The 16706-nt window shown below is 37.2% G+C and overlaps 1 protein-coding gene across 6 annotated transcripts in view; it reads left to right on the top strand.

The window, feature by feature from the left end:
• The window catches only part of ASXL2 (ASXL transcriptional regulator 2), a 197758-nt gene that overhangs the window by 164856 nt on the left and 16196 nt on the right, over positions 1–16706 (top strand). For all 6 annotated transcript variants that reach the window (XM_023732420.1, XM_004377581.3, XM_023732421.1 and 3 more), the window contains 2 exons: positions 12390–12553; positions 14335–14431. In XM_023732420.1, the coding sequence (XP_023588188.1) occupies positions 12390–12553; positions 14335–14431 (261 nt within the window). The remainder of the gene's footprint in view (positions 1–12389; positions 12554–14334; positions 14432–16706) is intronic.

Genomic DNA, 16706 nt, shown 5'->3' with positions numbered 1-16706 from the left:
CGAGCTGCTCTCAGGATTCTTTGTTTGTCTTTGGTTTTGGCTAGTGTGATTATGATATGCCTTGGTGATTTTCTTTTGGGGTCTCTCCTATATGGGGTTCGTTGGGCTTCTTGGATGGTCAACTTTTCATATTTCATGATATTGTGGATGTTTTCTGTCAGCAGTTCTTCAGTGATCCTGTCTTGTGTTTTCTGTTTTCTTCCCCTGTTCTAGAACTCCAATCACTCGAAAATTTTTGCTTTTGATTGTATCCCACATAATTCTCAGGGTCTCTTCGTTTTTCTTCATTCTTTTTTCTGAGTTTTCCTGAAACAGACTTGTATCCAAGTGTTTGTCTTCAGTTCCGCTGATCCTGTCTTCCACCGCCTCAAATGTGCTCCTCAGCCCTTCTATGACACTGTCCGTCTCTGAAATCTTGTTGTTTATCTTTTGGATTTCTAACTGTTGTCTTTCTATGATTTCTAGTTGTAAATTTATTTTGATATTTTGTTCCTGCAGTATTTTCCTGAATTCTCCCATTTTTTTTTTTGTCTATATTTTCTATGAATTTGTCTGCCTTTTCCATGAATTTGCCTATTTTTTCCTCTTTTTTTTTTTTTTTCCTACTTTTTGCTTCAACTCTTGGATAATTCTTAGTATTAGAGATTTGAATTTCCTGTCCGTTAGTTCCAGTGCCTTTTCTTCTACTGGAAAGTCATCTGGTGTTTTATTTTGGACGCCTCCTAGTACCATCCTGTCCTGTTTCTGTAAATGTTTTGATATTGTCTGCCGTCTTTGGGGCATTCAGTAGTTACTTTTCTTGTTTATTGATTGTAGATTTGTTTGTTTCATCTATGTCTGAGCAGGCAGGCTGTGTGTTCTTTGTTGCTGGCTTATATGTGGGCACGATATCTTTTGCCTCCTTCCCAATTGGCAGTGTCAGTCAGTCAGACATGGTACAGCAGGGCAGGTCTAGCTGAAGAGGAGCTGCTGGGATGGGTTGTTTGTGGCACTTACTACAGCCACCAGGGTGGGCTGGTAATCAGTGCGGGCAGGTTCCAGTAGGCCGTGCCTGTACTGCTTGGTGTTGTGATGTTAAGTGCACGGTGCAGGTAGGCACGATGGAGGGGAGAGATTGTGATGTGTGGAGCTAAGATGGGTATGAGAGAGGAGAGAGGAACAGGAGACAAAAACATACAAATAAAAAAGAGTCTAGGGGAGCTTGCTGTTGCAGTGGAGAGATGAGAGACCATGAAATGGAGAGAAACAAAAAGGCGAAGAAGAAGAAAAGAATAATAAAATAATAAAATAAAATAATAAAAAAAGAAAAGAAAAGTTAGATAGAAAATCAAAGCTCCCAGGGATCCCACCGGTGCAGCTGCAAGGTATGGGGAAGTTGTTCGCAGGTGTTGAAGTAAAGCCTGGCTAGACAGCGTAGAGGTGTTTTTCAGCGCCAGGTATTCAGGGGACAGGAAGAGAAGGAAGGTATAGAGAGATGAGATACTGAGTAATGAAGCAAGAGAAAAAGGGGAAAAGAGGGAAAAGAAAACAAAACAAATTAAAAAAAAAAAAAAAAGAACAAGAAAACTCCCCAAAAAAAACAGAGAAAAAGAAACATGAGAAAAGAAATGCCCTCAGGAATCCCTCCGCGCCTCTTTGCAAGCTGAGGGGTGAGGTACCAATCTGCACAGCACTGCCTGGCCAGAACAGGCCCCCACCTCAGGAAAAGAAAAAGAAAACAAACAATTCAAAACAAACAAACAACAAAGCCCCGGGATCCCACCAGCGCGGCAGCACGGGCCAGGATGCAGCTCCACCCTCGAGCAGAGCTCCACAGCCTCTCAGGAAGAAGCAACGATGGCGCACAGAGCCAGGCACTCGAGTGAAAGAAGGGGGAGGTGGTAAGAGACAAGGAAGAAATCAAAAGAAGCAGTAAAAAGCAACACCAGCAGCCAACAAATGGCACCCAGGGAGACGGCCAGTGCTGGCGGGCGGAATCCAAGCAGCCATTGCTTCCCGGCCAAGAGACCATGGCCACAGGAAGCAGAGGAAGCCGAGTAGGGGTGAAGAGGGGTGGGGGGTGGGAAAGTGTATGTCGTTGATTACCAGTTATTCTGTGTCCTGCTGGAAGCTCTGTGAAGCTCCTTTCTCTTACCCCCTGTACGCTGGTCTCTGACAGGAGTCCAAGATGGCAGATCCATGCTGAGTTAGCTGATAGAGGACCTCTGCATGTATGTCTCTTCACTCTCTGTTCTCTGTCAGTTTCTTATTCCATTTGGTGCTTGGGTGAATTCTTTATCTCTTCATTTGATGCTTAGGGTTTCAGGATTGCTATTTTCTCTGTTTGGATCTTTGCTATGGAGGGACAGTGTGGTGCTTCTGCCTAGAGCACCATGTTGCTAGAAGTCCTTATTTTTCCTGTTTTTGAACTTTATAAAAATGTTACATATAGTTTGTAGTCTTGAGCATGCTTTTTCGCTTAAGAAAGCAGAAACTCCCATTAGACAGTGAATGGGGAAGATGCTAAAAGTAAACCTTGTTAGTAAACATAGCAGTGCAAATTAAAACAAACCCACAATATTGGAGACATGGAGCACCAGGAAATTTCATTTGCAGTTCACTGGGTTGTAAATTGGTACAACCACTTTGAGAAAATTGTGCCATGGTCAAGTAAAATGAAGATATCTGTACACTTGACTGGCAGTTCTCACCTAGAAGAACTCTTGCATATATGCACCAGGATACTTGTATAAGAATGCTCATAGCACCATTTCTTGTAATGGCTGATACAAGCATGTGGTGGGGGCACATGTCTGTTAATAACAGAATGGATTAATGAATTGTCATAGAGTCATTAAATGAAATACTTTACAATTATGAAAATGTTGGCTGCATACCCTGGGTTGGGAAGTTTTCAATTTTTTTTGGAGTTTGTATAACCATGGTATTGTTTCGTTCTTAAATGTTTAGAAGAATTTACATGTGATGCCATCACAGTCTGGACTTCGCTATGTAGGAAGTTTTTTGTTGTTGTTGTTGAGACTGTACATAGTAAAACATTCACCAACAGTTTCCACATGTACAGTTCAGTGAAACTGATTACATTCTTCTAGTTGTGCAACCATTCTCACCCTCCTTTTCTGATCTATTCCTTTCTCATTAACATAAACTCACTGCTCCCTATGTTTCCTGTCTAATCTTTCCAGTTGCTGTTGTCAGTTTGATCTCATATAGATAAACCTTAAAAGAGCACAGTGCTCAAGGCAGACATTTCTTTACTAGTTAAGGTAAACTACTGTTTGGTTTTGAGAAGACTTCAGGGGATATTTTTGGTTTGAAGTTTAAAGATTATCTCAGGGCAGTAGTTTCAGGGGTTCAGCCACCCTCCATGACTCCAGAAATGGAGTCCATGAGAATCTCAAATTCTGTTCTGCATTCTCCCCATTTTGATCAGGATTCTTCTGTGGAATCTTTGATCAGAATTTTCAGTAATTGCAGCTGGGCACCATCCAGTTCTTCTGCTCTCATGGCCACAGAGGCAGTTTTTCACGGAAGCAGTTAGCCACGCATTCCATTTCCTCCTCCTATTCCTGACTTTCCTTCCTCTGTATTGAAAAATTTTTTAAGTAAATATTAAAAAATGTTGAAAGAGACTATTTTCTATACTGTGCCAATTTTGGTAAATTAAAATTTTCTAGGAATTTTCCCATTTCATCTAAATTCTCAAATTTATTGACATAGTTATTAATAAGATAAAAAAAAATTTAAACCTTTTGTTATGAAATAAAGCACACAGACAAAACTGCCTGTAACAAGAATGTAACTTAATAGATTATTATGAGGTAAATACCTTTATAAACCAAATCAACAATAACTCTGCCAGTTACTTCACAAGACCCTCCACATACTTTACAACCCTTTTCCTCCATCTTTCAAGTAGCCAATATCCTCACTTTTATTGTAATCACTTCCTTGCATTTCTTTATAGTGTAATCACAAAAATGTTATTACCTAAACACTATAATTTAGTTTTGTCCTTTTTGTTTTTTTTGATGTAGTGTTAATTTTTCTTTTAGGTCCGTTTTAATCTTAAGATTCCCTTCCATCTCTTTGATTTTTCATTGCAGTGTGTTTATTGAAGAATAAGTCATTTGACCTGTAGTGTTTCTCACAGACTAGAATTTGCTGATTGCATCATTATGGTGTTCCTCTATCCAGTATCCTGTATTCAAATGTATTTCCTCTAAAGTGTTGGTTGGTTCTAGGGTCTTGATTAGATTTGGGTCTGATTTTTGCTGATGGAGTGAGGGGTGACCAGAGAATACTGGTAGATGCAGATAGTATCTGTCAATAGTTTTTTGTTGATAACAGCCATTGATTTTTTTTTTTTTTCCTTAGAAGTGAAGTAATTTACTCAAATGGAATTTATGTGTTACCGTAGTTTGTTACTCAACCAATAGGGAATAAGAGTTTCTCTACAACCACGGAATGCTGTGTGTGTGTTTTTTTTTTTTAAGTTTTGGTTTAATTTTTATGAATAATTTGTTTTGTTGTTGTTGAAATATACACAGCAAAATATATATCAATTCAACAATTTCTACATGTACAATTCAGTGACCAGACGAGTTATGGGATGACATCAAGGACATCATACATGAAGAAAGCAAAAGGTCATTAAAAAGACAGGAAAGAAAGAAAAGACCAAAGTGGATGTCAGAAGAGACTCTGAAACTTGCTCTTGAATGTAGAGTAGCTAAAGCAAATGGAAGATGTGATGGAGTAAAAGAGCTGGACAGATTTCAAAGGGCGTCTTGAGAAGACAGAGTAAGGTATTATAATGAAATGTGCAAACACCTGGAGTTAGAAAACCAAAAGGCATTTCTCACGCTGAAAGAACTGAAGAAAAAATTCAGGGCTTGAGTTACAATATTGGAGTGTTCTGTGGGCAAGATATTGAACGACACAGGAAGCATCAAAAGAAGATAGAAGGAATACACAGAGTCACTGTGCCAAAAAGAATTGGTCGACTTTCAGCTATTTCAGGAGGCAGCATATGATCAAAACCTGTAGTACTGAAGGAAGAAGTTTAAGCTGCATTTAAGACATTAGCAAAAAACAAGGCTCCAGGAGTTGATGGAATACCAATTGAGATGTTTCAACAAATGGATGCAATGTTGGGAGCATTAACTCATGTGTGCCAAGGAATTTGGAAGATAGCTACCAGGCCAACCAATTGGAAGAGATCCATATTTGTGTCTATTCTAAAGAAAGGTGATCCAACAGAATGCAGAAATTATCAAAAATATCATTAATATCACACACAAGTAAAATTTTGCTGAAGATTATTCAGAAATCCAAACTGGATTCAGAAGAGGTTGTGCAACCCAGGGATATCATTGCTGATATCAGATGGATCTTGCTGAAAGTAAAGAATACCACGAAGATGTTTACCTGTGTTTATTGACTGTGCAAAGGCATTTGTGTGGATCATAGCAAATTATGGATAACATTGCAAAGAATGGGAATTCCAGAACACTTACTTGTGCTCACATGGAACCTGTACATAGACCAAGAGGTAGTTGTTCAAACAGAACGAAGGGATACTGTGTGGTTTACAGTCAGGAAAGGTGTGCATCAGGGTTGTATCCTTCCACTATACTTTTTCAATTTGTATGCTGAGCACATAATCTGAGAAGCTGGACTATACAAAGAAGAATGTGGCATCAGAATTGAAGGATGGCTCATTAACAACCTGCAATATGCAGATGACACAACCTTGCTTGCTGAAAGCAAAGAGAACTTAAACATTTCTTATGAAGATCAAAGACTACAGCCTTTAGTATGAATTACCCCTAAACATAAAGAAAATAATCCTCACAACCAGACCAATAAGCAACATCATGATAAACAGAAAAGATTGAAATTGTCAAGGATTTCATTTTACTTGGATCCGCAATCAACACCCATGGAAGCAGCAGTCAAGAGATCAAACGACATATTACATTGGGCAAATCTGCTAGAAAAGACCTCTCTAAAAAAGTGTGAAAAAGCAAAGATGTCACTTTGAGGACTAAGGTGCACCTGACCCAAGCCATGGTATTTTCACTCACTTCACATGCATACGAAAGCCGGACAGTGAATAAGGAAGACCAAAGAAGAATTGATGCCTTTGAATTATGGTACTGGTGGAGAATATTTGATATACCATGGACTGCCAGAAGAACGAACAAATCTGTCTTGGAAGAAGTAAAGCCAGAAGGCTCCTTAGAAGTGAGGATAGTGAGACTTCATATTTTGTACTTTGGACACATTATCAGGAGGGACCGTTCCCTGGAGAAGGACATCAAACTTGATAAAGTACAGAGTCAGCAGAAAAGTGGAAGACCCTCAACAAGATGGATGGACACAGTGGCTGCAACATCGTGCCCAAACATAGCAAAGATTGTGAGGATGGCACAGCCAGGCAGTGTTTCATTCTGTTGTACGTAGGGTCACTATGAATTGGAGTCAACTCAACAGCACCTAACAGCAACATTTTATTTATTGATTCATCTATTGATGGCCATTTAGGTTGTTTCCATCGTTTTGCTATTGTAAGTAGTGCTGCAGTGAACATTGGTGTACCTGTGTTTGTTTATGTTGCTGCTTTTAAGCCCGTTGGATATATACCTAGGAGTGGGATGTCTGGGTCATATGGTAGTTCTGTTTTTTAATTTCTTGAGGAACCACCACTCTGTTTTCTACAATGGATGTACCATTTTGCATTCTCATTAACGATAGATAAGGGCCCCAATTTCACCACATCATTGCCAACATTTGTTATTTTCCTTTTATTCCCCCCCTTAGCCATACTAGTGGGAGTGAAATGGTATCTCATTGTGGTTTGGATTTTCATCTCTTTGATGACTAAAAACGTTGAGCATCTTTTCATGTGTTTGTTGGCCGTTTGAATATCTTCTTTGGTGAAATGTCTACTCAAGTCCTTAGTCTATTTTTGATTGGGTTGTTTGTCATTTTGTTATTAAATTGCAAATATATGCCATTGATTCTTAATTTGTAAAGCCATTAAGGGTTCCAGATGTTGATCTAATTCTGTCATCTCTTCCTTATTAACTTGAACACTTCTCTAAAGGTACACTTCTGATTACAAAAGCATGAGAGCTTACATAGGAAAGGCAAGATAGAAATGCTAGTAGCATCTTTCTCTTTCTGTGATAGTTTTCAATGTAATAAATTGTTATTTTGTAACCCTCCAAAGGTGACAAAGTTTTTTTTGAGACTCATAAATTCATGGGTTTAAATGTTTTTTATATATTTCCATAAATTTTAGTTATTATACTTATTATATATTGCCTCACCTTTGGTCAGTGAGAGCCTCTTCATGATGGCTTCCAACGTCAGATGGCATAGTGATTAAAGCAATCGATTGCTAACTGAAAGGTAAACAATTTGAAACCACCAGTGGCTCAGTGGGAGAAAGAGGTGGCAGTCTGCTTCCGTAGAGATTTACAGCCTTGGAAAGCCTATGGGGTCCCTATGAGTTGGAATCAACTGGACAACAGTGGGGTTTTTTTAGTAGTATGTGATAGATTTCTTGCTATCTGGTGTGCCAAAGTGTTCGGGTTTATCTTATACATATTTTGCTCCAGATTTGGAATCATCCATTTCTCAATATCCCCCAGTTCCTTTCAGTAGGAAGTAGTATAAGTTAGCCTGCCTTCATTTACTTAAAGATAAAATTTCTCATGAATTTGTATTTATAGTTTCAATTAGTTAAGACTGGATTTGTTATTACATCTGGATCTGCTGTCTTCCAAAGGAGGAATTGTGGCTCTCAAGGACACCAAAAAAAAAAAAAAAAAACCTATCACCATCAAGTAAATTCTGACTCATAGTGACCCTATAGGACAGAGTAGAACTGTCTAGTAGGGTTTCTTAAGGACACAGTGAATGATGAAATTAGAAGATCCCATACTTAGTCATTTGCTTTATCCTTCATTACACACGCAGCAGTTTCAGAAGAATAGCAATACTGTTTACCAGTATGATCACTTGTAAACAGTTTTAAATATTTTGTGCTTATGCTCCCCTCATTTTCCCGTCCATTTTTTGAAAGTAGTTGTTCACTCTCTATACTTTCAAAGTATACCATAGGCATTACATACTGTACTTTTTAGTCTTAGATCTGGAAAGCTACTTATTTATTTATTTTTCACACATATAGTTTTATGACATTGGTTAACAACCCCACAATATGTCAACCCTCTAACTTCTCAACCTTTTTTTTGGTGAAAATACACATAGCCAAAGATACACCATTTCAAAAATTTCTACATGCACAGTTCAGTGACATTGACTACTGCTCTTCCAATTGTACTGCTATTCTCACTTAAGATGAAGGCTTACAGAACAAAATAGTTTCTCATTTAACAGTTACTACACATGTTGCCCTATGACCATGGTTAACAATTTCACAACACATCAACAGTATCCTTACTTAACCTTGGGTTCCCTATCACCAGCTTCCTTGTCCCCTTCTGCCTTCTGGCCCTTGTCACTGGACTGCTGTACCTCATTAGTCCCATTTGGTTTTACAGGGCTGTCCACTCCCAGGCTGAACGGTGAACTTCGGAGATAACTTCACCACTGAGCTAAAAGGGTGTCTGGGGGCCATACTCTCGGGGTTTCTCCAGTCTCCTTTAGGCCAGTAAATCTTGTCTTTTTTGTGTGAGTTAGAATTATGTTCTACATCCTTGTCCAGCTCTGTCCAGAACCCTCTGTTGTGATCCTGGTCAGAGCAGACAGTGGTGGTAGCCGGGCACCATCTAGCTGTACTGGACTCAGTCTGGTGGAGGCCTTGGTAGCTGTGGACCATTAGTCCTTCCAACTAATCTTTTCCTTGTATCCTGTTCTCTTCATTCTCCCTTGCTCCCGAAGGGATGAGATCAGTGGAGTATCTTAGATGGCCGCTCACAGGCTTTTAAGACCCCAGACACTACTCACCAAGGTAGAATGTAGAACATTGTCTTTATAAACTGTGGTATGCCAGTTGAGCTAGATGTTCCCCGAGACCATGATCCCCACAGCCCTCCGCCCAGCAGTTCAGTCCCTCAGGGAGTTTGGATGTGTCTGTGGGGCTTCCATGACCTGGAAAGCTATTTATTTAATGGTTACTGCCAGCCCTTATTTTGCTGTCTGTCTAGCCATTCTGATTGTCTGATACTCATTTCCTCAGAAAAGGCTTATGGAAATGATGCTTGCTTAGTTCTTGTGTGCCGATATCAGTTTGTGGTGTTTATATATGAAGGTCAGTTTACCTGAGTACTAAATACTTGGGCCTACATTTTCTTTCCTTTGAGTGTCTTAAAATATATTACTCCATTTCTTTTGTTAAAATCAATAATAAAATTTTCTGTTCTATATAAGTCATTTGGTCTTTGTATAGATCCCAAAGAATTTTTTCTCATTAAAATCTAGTAATTTTTCTAGACTATCTTGGTCATTCTGAATTGATATCCTTAAGTACATTGTATGTCCTTTTATTAATACGTGCTTATCGTCTGCTTCCATGTATTTTATTAGGGTTTATTCTTTTTTGTTTGTTTCTAACTTCGTAAGTTGGACAATTGGTTGAATAATTTTCTAATACAAGCATTTATGGCTATACTCAGAGCTTCCCCACTCACTGCCTCCCACAAGTTTTAGTAAGGTCACCCAAAAATGGCAAATGACCAAGTAGTACATAAACCGGACATGCCAGGATTGTTTATTAGGAAAAACTCACAGGGCCATGAAAGGCTCTCCCATTGATCATCACATACAGCATTCTGCCAACAACACAAAGGGTCATGAGACCCCAGGAGAGGTGCCCTGACTCTTGGGCTATCAGTCCTAATAAAGAAAGCAGTATCCCCTCCTCTGGTTTGATCAGGAGCTGGGCAAAATAGTGATTTAATGTTAAGTTGCCAAGTAATGTTTTTATTATTTAGTTTTAATTTTATTGTGACTTCTGTTTTGTCCCAGGACTTATTTAGAAGTTTTTGTTTTTTAAACTTCCAGATATAGATATTTTTGTTCATGTTTTTCTTATTAATTTTTAAATACTGAGCTGTGTTATATCTGTTCCTGTGTAGTATAACTTGAACAACAGACTCTGAAGCCTCAATATCTGGGTTCAAATTCCTGCAGTATTACTAAATAGTGTAATTTTGAGCAAGTTACCATATCTGGGACTCTCTCTATCTGTGAGATGAGATAATAATTACCTACTCCATAGACTTGTGTGAAAGTTAAATGAGTTAATACGTATAAATGCTTAGAATAGTGCCTGGAACACAGGAAGTGTTTGCTGCTGGTATTATTGATTGTATTGTTATTATTACTATTAATATTATTTGAGATTTATTGAGACCTCCTTTTTTAGGCTAATAATACTGAATTTTTGTGTATACTTTCTAGTTGTTCAGTATAGAATTCTGTATTTGTTTATTGAATCAAGCTTCTTAATCTAAATTTTTTTTTTTTGGCTGCTACTTTTAGTTTGACTTATTTCTTAATAATTGAGAGCTGTGTAGAAATCTATCATGATGATAGATTTGTACAATCTCCTTGTTATATCAGTTTTTGTTTCATTTAATTTTGAAGCTATTTTATTAGATGTTTCCATGTTTTCCTGGTGGATTGAACTCTTCATCATTATCTAGTTACCTTATTAATCACTGATTAGGCTTTTTACTTAAAGTGCTTTTGCTTTTTTTTTTTTTTTTTAAATATTATTGAAAGAATCCCAGCTTTCCTATGGTTAGTATTTACCTGGCATATCTTTCTACATTTCTTTGTCCTTATCTTTAGATATGTCTCTTTTAAATAGCATATAGATGGCTGAATTTTCTAAATTTTTTTTTTTTTTAATCTAATCTGGCAATCTGTTTTATTTGGTGAGTTTTATCCATTTATATTTATTATTTTTGTTAATGTATTTGGAATTGGCTTTCAATCTTTTTATTGGTCTTTGTTTCACTTCTGTTTTGCTTCTTCCCTTTCTTGCCTTTTTGTTGGTTTGGTTTGACTGAGCTTTTTTTGCATGTTGCTCATTTTAATTCCCTTTGTAGTCCTTTTTTTCTCTACTGAGCCTGATATTTATACATACTGTTTTTATTCTTTTAGTGCTGATCCTTGAAATGGTACCCTGCATATTTAACTAATTCTTGAAGTTAATCATCTTGATTTTTCTCTAGAACAGTGGAAGTACTTCACAGTTTAGCACTGATCTTTTCTGCCTGGACTTAAATAATAGTGTTGTCTAACATCTCTGTTCTTTATTTGTGATGTCACAAATTAGATACTAGAATACTGTCATTTTGTACAAACGATGTGGATATGAAGTTATCTATATGTTTACTTTTCTCTGTTGTACTCCAGACCATTCTTCTGCAATGATTTGCCTTCTTAAAGTACAGTTTTTAAAGTTTATTTAGAGTAGTTGTCTTGGTGGTAAATGCCCTCAGTTTTTGTTTATCTTTACAAATGTCTTTGTTTCATGTTCATTTTTGAGGGATAGTTTGGTGGACATACCATTCTAGGTTGACAGTTATTTTCTGTCAGCATTTGTAGATATTATCCACTTTGTTCTGGATTCCTTTGTTGTTAAGAAATTTGCTACTCTCATTTTTGTTATTGTTTTCTATGTAATCACTTTGTAATTTCTCCCTGCTTTGTGGATGCTTTCGAGCTATTCTCCTTATCTTTGAAGAACTATTTTAAATTTTACTAAGTTGAGTCTAAGCATGAGTTTCTTTTTATCCTGCTTGAGATATCCTGTGCTTCTAGATCTCTAGGTCTTCATCGGTCTGGTAAATGTACAGCTGTCAATTCTTTAAATATTGCCTTTTCCCTGTTTTCTTTATTTTCTCCTTCTGGATCCCTAATCAGGCATATGTTAGACCTTCTCATAACATTGTAACGAATGCAAATTAAAATCAGTGGGGAAAAAATTCTTAGGGAAAGGATAAAGGGGCCTCAGTATGATTCTTACATTGGGTTTTTTCTATTTTGTTAGTCATTCTGTGCATGTGTCATGTCTCATAATCTTCTTGAGTTCCTTTTGGAAAATAGTCCCAAACATAAAATGTACTTTTAGTATGGCATAAGGTCCACTTTATAGACTTTATTCTATCTGTTCGGAGAAGACAAATTGTATTCCTTATCCAATATGAATGAAAAAGGACTTAGATTTGTTAGTCTGGGTACTAGGAAGAAAATTTTAAGTCCTTGCATGTTACCTTCATCACAGTATGATATTTAATTAAGTGCTTACAGCTGTGGTTTTTTGCATAGCAGAGCAGCAAGCTAGAGTTTAGGTAGAAACAAAAATGTGAGGAGGCCAAAATTATTCTTTTCCATTTTTTTAGGGCAAATGAAAAGGACTAAATGTGCTGAAATCGACGTTGAGACACCAGACTCCATTCTGGTTAACACAAATCTGCGAGCATTGATCAACAAACACACCTTTTCAGTTCTACCTGGAGATTGCCAGCAGCGACTGCTTCTGCTGCTTCCAGAAGTAGATAGACAGGTATGTTAATTCAAGCCTAAGCAATTTGATAACCCTTCTGAGTCTTCCCTAATTTTCTTTAGAATTCTTAAGAATTTTCTAGGTTTTTTTTTTTGCTTTCTATCTACCTGTAGAAAAGTGATATTAGTATTTAAGAAGAAATAAGGCTGTTTTTATGTAAGCACTCTTAATAAGTGGGTCCTGTAAGGCTTATAAAACAAAATAAAAGTCTCTTAGCAGAATGTCATGATTAAAGAATAAATTTGTCTAGTTGTCATTTACGGATGTAGGTCGACATCAGTAGAATACAGCTTAGGGAGGGCTGGAGAGTTGTCTTGCTCCAGCATCTGCAGGATGTGGGCCAGCACCTCAGTGGAGTTTGAAATGTCAGGAATAAGCCAAAGACCTGGATTCAGATACTTACTTTTCTACTCGATGGTTAGCCAGTTGATCCAGCACTATATATTTACGTTTGAAATACCACCTTTGTCATATATCCTGTTCATTTGTATGCGGTATCTATTTATAAGACGCTTCCTCCTCTTCCATTGGTTTCTTTTTTTCACTTTAATGCTGGTAAATAATATGGTTTTGTTTGTTTGTTTTTTAAGCAATAATAGGGTTTTTTTCGCAGTGGCTTTGTGTGATATTTTATTAAGTCTTTTCGTCATCATCTTTTCAGATCTTGGGTTTTATGTGTTTAAGTAAGATTTTATGGTTTTAACCAAGACAGGAAATTCAAAATCTCTGATATTAAAAAGAATATGTAAAAACCTCTGGCAAGATATCACAAATCAAGTCAATAAACAGATTAATTGGGGAAAACATTTTCAACATATGTGAAAATAAGTTTTGCTATGTATAATATGCACAGGACTCTTAAAAATTAATAATACATGAAAATAAGCAACCTTATAGAAAAGTGGACAAATGATACGAATTGGCAATTCATGTGATAACAAATCTGAATTTTCAATAAACATGCAGAAAGTTGCAGACACTCTAGTAGTCAAGAAAAAGGGAACTTTTACCATTTCAGACCCATTAGATTGACGGAATTAAATATCAGTATCTACTATTAGCAGGGAAAATGTATGCCCACATATTGCTGGTATGTGAATTGTTTTAGCCTTTTTGGAAAATAATTGGATAATATCTAGTTAAACATACACACATTCTTTGATCTGGAAATCTATCCTAGAGAAATAAAAGCATGAATTTATTCATCTATACCAGAATGCTTATTGCAGCTTTGATGATTTTGGGAAGACACTGGAAGCAAAGTGTATGACTATCACTGGGGAGTGGGGAAATGAATTGGGGTACATTCATACAGTGAGACAATATGCAGCCATTACAAAGAAGCCAAAACTATGCCTGTCAACTTGAAGAGATTACTATGCTGTATTAAGTGAGAAAAGTAAGATGCAAAACAGTGTGTATAACTTGGTCCCATTTTTATAGAACAAATAATGAACTGCCCCCCTCCCCCCACAAAATGTATTTCATATACATTTGTTTGTTTGCAAGCGGTTCTGCAAACAGGTTTTTAATCATTGGAGAATGGGATTGAAAGGCAGGAAAGGTAAGTAGGAGAGGAAATATTTTAGAAAAATAGTAGATATTATATTAAAAAATAGAGATATCCATAATAATGGTATTAAGGATATTATAAAATGGCATGATAGGGTCATCTTTCTATAAATTAAATATACTTACAGTCTTTTCTAGAAAGAAAGGAAAGTACCTTATGATACCTTAACTTTCTTTGTAAGCTTTCCTTTACTTATTCTCTGACCCAGGTTGGTCCAGATGGTTTGATGAAGTTAAATGGTTCAGCCCTTAACAATGAATTCTTCACTTCAGCAGCCCAAGGCTGGAAGGAGAGACTCTCAGAAGGTAAGTGTTCTACCTCATGTGTCTCCCAAGATGGCACTTGGAACCAGTATATTTATATGTACCTGGAGCCACTCTGAGGACATATTGGCACCTCTCTGCGTCAATAGGCAATTAAGTAATTAAGGAAGTAATTAATTAATTAATTGAGTAATTAAGGAAGGCGAAGGATGGGATGTTTCCATAAGGTAGAACTAGTGATCCTGTATGAAACGTATTGCTGGACTCCCAACTGTAGCCAGTGTAATCAGGTTTGGCTCCAGGAGGAGTCCGGCAATATGTTTCTTGAATGATTTAGAGTCGCTTCAGAAGCTAAAATAAAAACAGAGTTTCAGGCCCTATTCCTAGAGATTCTGATTTAGTAAGTCTAGGTAGTGCCTAAAAATTGAAATTTTAATAAGCAGAGTGTAGAATTAAGTTATTTTATGGTGCTATTAGTCAACTGTTTAGTAAGCAGTGAGATAACGTCCTTATTTTTGCCCAACCTTCATGAAACTAAGAGTTAAAAGAAGCAGTAAGAGTGTTTTTTAAAGCACTGAGATATATTGAGATATAAAATATAAATATATAAACAAATATTAAATATAAAATATTGAGATATATTCCACGTACTATTAAAATTCACCCACTTCAAGTATACAGTTCAGTGGCAATCAGAACATTTTAATAAATACAGATAATGGATGAGAATTACTGACGGTAGTCACTGGTTTGCCATGTATGCCGTGCTCATAACTCTGGTTTAACTCATTCACTAAGGGTAAAGTATAAAATTAAAGGTAACTTTTTTTATTTGTCTGAGTACAACATGTCGTATCTGTCGGTATTAGCAGTTGTACATGAATGTTCATAGCCAAAAATGTTCATGTCCAAATCCTGGCTGCTCATTGTATAAATCACCTGTGATGTTTTTACTGATGCCCAGGCCCCATTCTCAATGATTGTGGTTTAACTGGTCTAGGATGCTCTGTTAGTTTCTTGGGGTGACCGTAACTAAGTAGTACAAACCTGGGTGGCTTAAAACAACAGCAATTAATTCTCTCACAGTTCTGGAGCCTAAAAGTCTGAATTCATGGTGTTGGCAGGGCCAGGTTTTCTCTGAAGGGTCTAGGAGAAGACCCTTCCTTCTCTTCCAGCTTCTGGTAGCCCCCAGCATTCCTTGGTTTGTGGCAGCATAACTCCCATCTCTGCCTCCATCTTCCAAAACCACTTCCAAATTTTAGGTGTTTGTTAGAGCAGCACCACTTCTCGGTACCAAATTCTGTCTTAGTTTCTTAGTGCTACTATAACAGAAATACCAGAGGTGGGGAGCTTTAACAAACAAATTTATTTTCTCCCAGTTTAGGAGACTAGAAGTCCAAATTCAGAGCACCAGCTTCCAGGGAAGACTTTCTGTCTCTGTCGGCTCTAGGGGAAAGTCCTTGTCTCTTTCTTCTGCTCCTCGGTTCCTAGGTGATCTTCATATGGAGTGGCGTCTGTCTTCCCCATCTATATTTGATTGCTTCTGTGCCTGATTGACTCTTCTATATCTCAAAAGTCAGACACACTCTATGAGATATGTCCTCATTAACATAACAAAGAAAATCCTATTCCCAGATGGGATTGCATCCATAGCTACATGGGTTAGGATATTTTTGGGGACACAATTCAATCCCTAACAGCCACCTTCTCTGTGCAGCTCCTGTGTCTGTGTCTCCTCTCCTCTCTTTTATAAAGATACCAGTCATAATTGGATTACAGCCCACCTTACTCCAGTATGACCTCTTGTTAACTAATTACATCTGCAAAGATCCTGTTTCCAATAAGGTCACATTCACAGGTACCTGGGGTTAGGATTTCAACATATCTTTTGGTGGGATACCATTCAACCCATAACAGATGGGGCCTGAATTTCAGGTTGTTTTTTTTTTTCCCCCAAGTAATTCTAATATGCAGCCATAATTAAAGTCACAGACTGTAATTTATTTTTTTAATTTCTGTTGAGGTGAAATTCATAGAACATTAAATAAGCCATTTTAAAGTGTACACTTTAATGGCATTTAGTACACTCACAGTGTTGTGCAGCCACTACCTCTATCTAGTTCCAGAACATTTTCATCACTCCAAAAGAAAATCTGGTACCCAAAAAGCAGTCACTTCCTAAACTCCTCTTCCCCCAGTCCCAGGCAACCACGAGTCTACTTTCTGACACTATGGATTTACCTATTCAGGATATTTCATATAAATGGAATCATATAATATGTGACCTTTTATATCTGGCTTCTTTACTTGGCATGTT

This window comes from Trichechus manatus, unplaced genomic scaffold (genome assembly GCF_000243295.1).
Source record: "Trichechus manatus latirostris isolate Lorelei unplaced genomic scaffold, TriManLat1.0 scaffold00052, whole genome shotgun sequence".
NCBI classification, from domain to species: Eukaryota; Metazoa; Chordata; class Mammalia; order Sirenia; family Trichechidae; genus Trichechus; species Trichechus manatus.
This window is presented reverse-complemented; position numbering and strand designations above follow the sequence as displayed.